At 42.6% G+C, this 7,127-nt stretch overlaps 1 protein-coding gene across 1 annotated transcript; it reads right to left on the bottom strand.

The window, feature by feature from the left end:
* Positions 1 to 783: 783 nt before the first annotated feature.
* Positions 784 to 7,127, bottom strand: CNRIP1 (cannabinoid receptor interacting protein 1). The gene is made up of 3 exons (XM_005147491.4): positions 6,949 to 7,127; positions 6,116 to 6,260; positions 784 to 1,514 (listed from the first exon to the last, which is right to left on the bottom strand). The coding sequence occupies exons 1-3, from the start codon at positions 7,125 to 7,127 to the stop codon at positions 1,350 to 1,352; spliced, it is 489 nt and encodes a 162-aa protein (XP_005147548.1). The 3' UTR covers positions 784 to 1,349.

Raw genomic sequence — 7,127 nt, 5'->3', positions numbered from 1 at the left:
ATACTAGGGAAGAAATTGTTTATGTCCTTTATTACAAAGATCAAAAGTAATGGTAACCATTTACATACACAATTTACAAATTATTCACAAAGGGAATCACAGATATACAAGAACTGACAGCTTCACTCCAAGTTGGGGATGAGAGAGTGTACTTTTTTCCCTGCTTTTATTTACTGAAATAAAAGATATGTTTGTTGTATGTGTTAAACACTGATCTAGTGTTTATGTAGCACCTTTAGTCATAACCATGCAAATGCTTACATGCTTATCTTTGTTTGAAAGAGTGCAATGCATGTATAAACATGCATGGGATCTGTGCTTTTCACACTGCTAAGTGTTTGTTGGTCAGAAATCCTGTTGATTTGGGTTACAATAGAGTGGCCAGGTTTGAAAAAGTTGATCTGTAGGATTTAACTGTTTTGAGCAATGTGTGTTTAAAACAAAAATGAAGACTACTAGAACTCTTAATTTAAGAACTAAATGTAGTATGGTTGCTGTATCTTTGAGGAATATACTGTATGATCTTAAGATATATACTAGCCATGTTGTTAGGTGTCTGATACCACAGCTGGTTTATTGCTTTTCCTTCATTCAGGTTAGCATATTTCATACAGTTTCCTAAAACTATTTCAGAGACTGTGAAACTTAACAAAGAATCATATCTTGAGAGATTTGGTAAATTAGCAAACTTCACAAAATATCTTAACAGCACTTACCAAAAGGGAGAATGAGTTTCCAAATTCCCTGGTATGAAAGCACAATATCAACAGTGCAATAGCTGCCATTTAGCTAAACCTACAAATATCCATAGTTTGCACATTTTGCTGTCCACTGGAATGACATGTAGGACAAAATGCTTGAAGGAGCACACCAATTTAGGAGCAAACACAAATGCAAATACAGAAATCACCCAAGTGATGTTGCATCCAATTTCTAAGCAATAAAGTAAAACACTTTGCAAGAGTTATGTCTAGTAGAACCATTTAGTGGGAATAATCCAGATACTTATGATGCTATTACGATGGTATGACTTTCTACCCAGCTATCGAATATTCTTTTCCATGAACTTTCAGTATTTTCAGGATGTCAGGTAAAGAATGTTGCAGATGCCATGGTAAACTTAATATACAGTAATAGGCAAAGATTTTAGTGACACCACCTGTATATACAACATAGTTGTTGGAACCTTATGGAACAAAGCAATGTTACAATATGCCTTTGTTAAGGCTTCTTGCTGGTTTAAAAAGGTAGATTCCTCTTTAGGGAGATTGTCCAGCAGTACTGGTTTCACATCTCTTCAATGTGAATCTGAATTCTCCCCATTTTATTTTAAGCCACTGCTAGACTCTTCAGCGGAAGGTCTCTTTATTGATCCACATAAGACTGCGTGTTTCATTTGGTTTGCATTCGTACTCAATACAGCCAAAACTGTTACCCCATTGGCAATGATCCCGCTTGTGGTAGTTGTAGAATTTGACTTGCCAGACTGTTTCAAAAACGCCAATGTCGTTAAACTGCAAGGAAGAGGGAATATCAGTGTTAGTGAGCTGATTATTTTGTTGGTTTCTCTCTCTTAATGGAACTGTGGACCATAAAACAGCTGATGTAAGGGTTATTGTTTCTCAACTCAATAAATCAAAGATCTGTAATGCCTGCTCTAGCAGTCATAAAGTCTTTTATGGTGAGGCATACATAAACCATGAAGGATCAGATTCTCCAGATACTATCTGCTTGCATCTGCATCTGGAAAGGCAAGTCAGTAAAAATGTTCAAGATCCCACATGGATAAATGTTACTAACAGCAAGAATCAAAGCCATAATCCTTAGGATGACTCAGCAGTAGTTAGCCCAATGATCTTCAAGCGGCTTCTATATACTGTAGACCATGTAGCAGCAATCTGATATAGGCCATCACTTCACCTTTGTACCATACCTAGAGGCTGCTCCTTCTTTTGCTTAATCTGAGATCTTTTAACGCCTCTGTATTTTGTAGCCTTGTGTTAGCAGCATCTTGACTGAGACATGCTGCTATTAGACCACTTACTCCTTCCCTGGGATTCTCTTCCACATTTTACGTGAAACAAGCACAAGAAGTTATTTGTGCATTTCTGTAATTGCTAGCTCTACTGTGATAGTGCACTTTTCAAACTGAGGTATGAGTAACAGAAGCTAGGAAGGAGATAATCAGTGTGTTTAGCAGATAAGTGTCAAGTACAGTGAAGGAGTAGTGAGACACTGTCTGTAAATTGTCTTATTGTATTTGTAACTTTGGAGTGAATGAGACTATGGCTCTAGTAAATTTTGTAGAACAGAAATCTCCCCTTTTTATTTTAAGCCACTGCTGGACACCTTTACAACACCAGGAAAACCTTGTGAGGATTTCAAGGATAGATTATGATTTCAGTTATAATGCTGCTGCAGAATTTGAGATTCTGTGCCTCGAGACCTTGTAGAGAATCTGAAGTGTGGGTGTGAAGCCTGTATGTACTGCGGTTGGTCCCAGTAGTATGGCTTGATTGTGTTATGTTGTTAGATGTGGATTCAGTGCTACTGAACAGCACTGTTCTTCAACATTTTTTCCTTTTAAATATTTCCATCACTCACTTTAATGACAGCTCCTTCACTTGACTGTTTTCCATTCCCATCATGTGCCTGGGAGCTGACCTTCAATCATCTGCCTATTACAATCCCACTTGCAAAGTCTGTATGAAAGCCCTTTTACACAGTGACTCTTCCTGAGTTACAAGCAGTCTTCTCTATCCAGTTTTCTCAGAAGGGCATGTAGTTTACTGGGTGTTATTTTAATTCAAGATGTGGTTTGTAAGCTGCTGCTGTGTCATGGACATTGCTTTAAACCTTCCCCAGCCCACTGTGGTGAGTTAAATTTAGCCTTGACAACAGCAAGAATTGCTGTGTGCTGGTAGGGGAAAGTTTTTATTTGGCTCCAGTTCCATGTGTTACCTTAAAGGAATATCTGAAATATTTCTGCTCCTTCATTTGACAAGGGCAGAACCAGATGTCTTTGTCAAAAGACAGCCCATTTTATCTCTCCCAGCAACTAAAACCTTAATTTAGCTTTGGAGTTGTTTGTTTGATAGTAATCCTGATACACTCATAATGCAAGAGTAAAGGTTAAGCACATTGGATATTACTGTGCACAATCCAAAAAGAGAAATTGTCAGAGAGGAGCATCAGCCACCTCAGTGTGGAAACTGAGGAAAGAAAGGCACTTCTAGTAGCATTTGTAGAAGGTGGTATGATACAAGAAGAGCATTTCATTTTGTTAATGTATGAAGGATCTGAATTTCAACAAGACAGAAGGGAAACAAATTCTGTATTCCTCCAATGACCCAGTTTTGCTGAGCTACCCTGAGTAATTCACTGTGGATTTCCAGGAGAAGGAACGAATTAACTGCAGGGATTTTCTACTACCCTGTGCCTCCCCCCAGACCCAGTGTTTAGCAGACGCAGCAGGTTCTGTGGCATCATGAACATTCTGCATCCTCAGAGTTCCCCTGAATTCCCATGACTCCTGCAGCTAAACCCTGGCTCCTCCACTGGGCCCGTATATGGGCTTCCTCAGAGAGGAGGCATGGCCCTACTTGTAGGTCAGGCTTGCTTCTCTGTCTGCTATTCTCTCTCATCCAGTAATATAGGTGTGAACAGTTAATCATTCCCTCTGAATTTGCATGCTAGGATGATTTGGTGACTGTTTATTACTGGGAATAGAGGCCTAGCTTTATTCAATCTGAGACTAGTCTGGCTGAGAATAAAATGAGAGGTTTCTAAATAAGTTTACACCATTTGCTAGAGTTTAGCAGTTTCTGGATAGAGAACATAACTGAGCATTCATGTAATAGGAATGCATCCTCAGATTCTGGAATTCAGAAGCAGGATTGTTGTTTTATATGTATAAACTGTGGCTGTAGCAGGCCAGATGTCTACTAGCCAATTGAAGAAGGAACACAAATTATGTTTTAAAGCAGTTGGAAAATAAATTTTTATGGACCTTTATGGACATTGTGTCTTTCAGGAGTATCAAACCAGTGCTTAACTGCAGGATTGACCTCACAGTCTGTTCCTAATGTGAGTTCAGATTTTATGCCTTAAATAGTGTCCTTATCTCCCTAGGATGTATCAAGATCCTGTCAGTTCTAGAAAAGGAAGTGGAGACAGAAGTTCCTCATAGTTGAAAGAAGTAGGAAATTTTAAAGCCATATATATAAGCCCAGTTTTGAAGAATCGGGAACTAGGTATTAGAAGCAGCTTTTGGACTGGGGTATCTGAGGCTGGTTGCCTAAACCTGTTACAGCTCTGTCTAGCTGAGCAGCTAAATGATGAGTTAAACATGTAAATCCCAGCTGAGATGCCTATATTTAATACATAGAAGTAAGAACTGTGGATATCCTGAGTAAGTACTGAAAAAATCTATCTATGAAGATCAGATCCTAAAAAGGGTTGAGCTCCTGCTTAATGCTTGAAAATCCTATTATTATCATGATTAATATCCCAGGATTTGATTTGTAAAAGCAACTGTTTGGGCAAATAATGTGACTTCACATTCTGATGCTGCAACAAAACACCTCAGAGCTTGTATCTGTAGATCAGACCCTGCTTGCATTTCTTGGAATTGCTTTACTTGTGATTTGACTTGATTTTCTCCATCAGAAAAGTTAAACATCCAGATTTTTTATGGCTCATGTGAGTGTTTCACTTAAGGTTAAATGTGACTATCACAATACGGATGCCTTAATCAAAGCAGCTGGGTTTTAGGGAGCACTGCCCTTTCACCTCCTGGTATAAAGACTGTGAAATTTAACTGCAGTACTCATCAATGGTGTCCAGCAGCCCTGTTCCACTGGTTGAGGAATCATACTGGGCATTAGGTTTTCCTGGATGTTAAAAGGAGGTGACTGTATGCAAAAGTGATTAACCTGGACAAGTACTTCAGGGTAGTTGCATTAACCTAAGATTATGAAGTAGTAACTGCTAATGTGATGTGGGTCTCCACAATTAAGTTAGGTGTGCTGTAATTATTAGAAACACTAAATAGAAATGTTACAGTTCTTATTCTTATTCTATGCTAAATGATGGCTGCAGATAAAAATAGTGAAGATAAAAGATCAAGATGAGAACTTGCATGCAGTGACCAAATGTGAGAAAAAGCTGAAACCTGGTGGGCTAATTTATGAGAGTTGGAACAGACCCTTAAGAGAGCTTTGGATGAAGATAGCTTGTTGCCCCTTTTTGGTACAGGAGGCAAAGAATAAATAGCAAGAATCCCTCAAAACTGTAACCAGGAAAGGGGGAAAAAACCCAAACAAGCAAACCAAAGCCAGAACAAGACAGACCTCCCTCTGCACCCCAAGCATACCAGCCAAAGAGTGCTATGGAAATCTGCCTGCTGTTGTTCTGTCAACTCTGTCACCTTACAGGCTGGAGCTTTTGTCATCTCACTTTGAGGCCACGGCATATACCAGTTCTGGCCCTTGGAGATTCTCTTTAAGGTTGGGATGAGGAGCCACTTGAATTAGAACTTGTTTGTGGATGCAGAGATAATGTAATAATGGAAGGATATGGGGAAAGGGAGAATACAGCCCTGGGTTTGTTTTCACACACACTTTCAGGCTCTGTAGGGTCCTTAGGCATCCTGCAGATGACAGGGGGAAGGTACTAGTCACCCCTTGTGCTTAGGGCATGCTCTGCTTCAAAATATTTGGTGGTGCTGGCAGGCAAAAGGGAGGTCCCTGTACGCCAAGGGCTTGGGATTGTATTCCTAGCCAGGGATCTTGGTGGGAGCTGCCTGATGTCTGCAGTGTCCTGTAGAAGAGGTGAAAGGTTCAGCTCACATTTCTTCCTGCTGCAGCACCTGAAAGGGTGTTGCAGGTCTCTAGAAATCCCCTCACTGCTTCCTGGCCTCTCTTGGCTTCCCCTTGGGAAGCAGGGGTTGTGTTTTCTAGCTTTATTCTAATCAGCAGTCTTACTGACACAAACAGGAGGCAGCAGCTGTGATCAGACTTTGTCCTGGAACATATCACCTCCACACCTCTCTCTGGGAGTCAGCCCTCTGCTGCTGTCCCTTGTCTTCCCATGCCATGTTTGGGGAACCACATACCTGCATGTTGACCTGGATGGGCTGTCTCTCCCCACTCTTGGTATGGGGCACCCCTTCTGTGTCGTAGATCCCTGTGTAAGAGACCACCTGTGCATCCCTCGATTTCTCTTCCAGTGGGACAGTAACACCTCCGATGCCCATTGTTCTGCAAAGAGATGGGATCCAGCTTTTCAGCAGCCCTGCACCCCCCTTCCTTGGCAGCTTGGAGCCAGCATGTGGGCTTGGAGCCTGGCAGGCTCTGTGCTGGGGGATGCCTCAGGGATTTTAGCAGGCCTGCAGGTGCTGCTGACTCACTGGGCTTCTGAAAAATGTCAGGGCTTTGCAGTCCTCCAGAGAAGATGTCAAAAGGAAAGGCAGGAGAGATCTGATCTCGAGTAGCTGGGGAGAGGTTAGTCAAATCCCTTCTTCAGGGCTGCCCCTCCACCTGGAGCTGGTTCCCCACCTGCATCCTCCCTGGTCCCACTCTCTGCTTTGCCATGCTGTAGCAAAAGCTTAGGCATGGTGTATCCTGACATGCAGGGTCAGAGGGGCCTCTTCCCTCTGTCTCCAGGACAAACCGTGGGGAAGGAGGAAGAAAAAGAGCTGGACTTGAAAGAGCTCTGGGGAGAAGGTGAAAAGGGAGAGGGGAGGAAGCGACACCCAAACATGGCCTCTCTCCCGAGCCAAAGCACTAGGAACAGCTGGCCAGGGATGGAGAAACAGAGCCACCAAAGCAAAAAGGCAGGGAGGGAGAAATCACGGAAACCCTGCGCTGTCAGCCTGCCAGGAAAAAACATTAAACCTCTAAAAATAAAGCGGCGGGGAAGGGAGGGCCGCCCCGAGCACAGACTTACGTGGCCTGGACGGTGCCGGGCCGCAGGACCACCTCGATCTTGTACTTGGCTCCGGTCAGCAGCTTGATGGTGCGGTTCTGGCCGAAGCGCTGCCCGTCCACCTTGAAATACACGGCCCCGTCGTTGGGCTGGATCTTAAGGGAGACGCTGATTTTCACGAGGCCGGGAATGTCGCCCAT

Source organism: Melopsittacus undulatus, chromosome 3 (genome assembly GCF_012275295.1).
Source record: "Melopsittacus undulatus isolate bMelUnd1 chromosome 3, bMelUnd1.mat.Z, whole genome shotgun sequence".
NCBI lineage: Eukaryota > Metazoa > Chordata > Aves > Psittaciformes > Psittaculidae > Melopsittacus > Melopsittacus undulatus.
The sequence above is the reverse complement of the archived record's forward strand: the minus strand, read 5'-3'. Positions and strand labels throughout refer to the sequence as shown.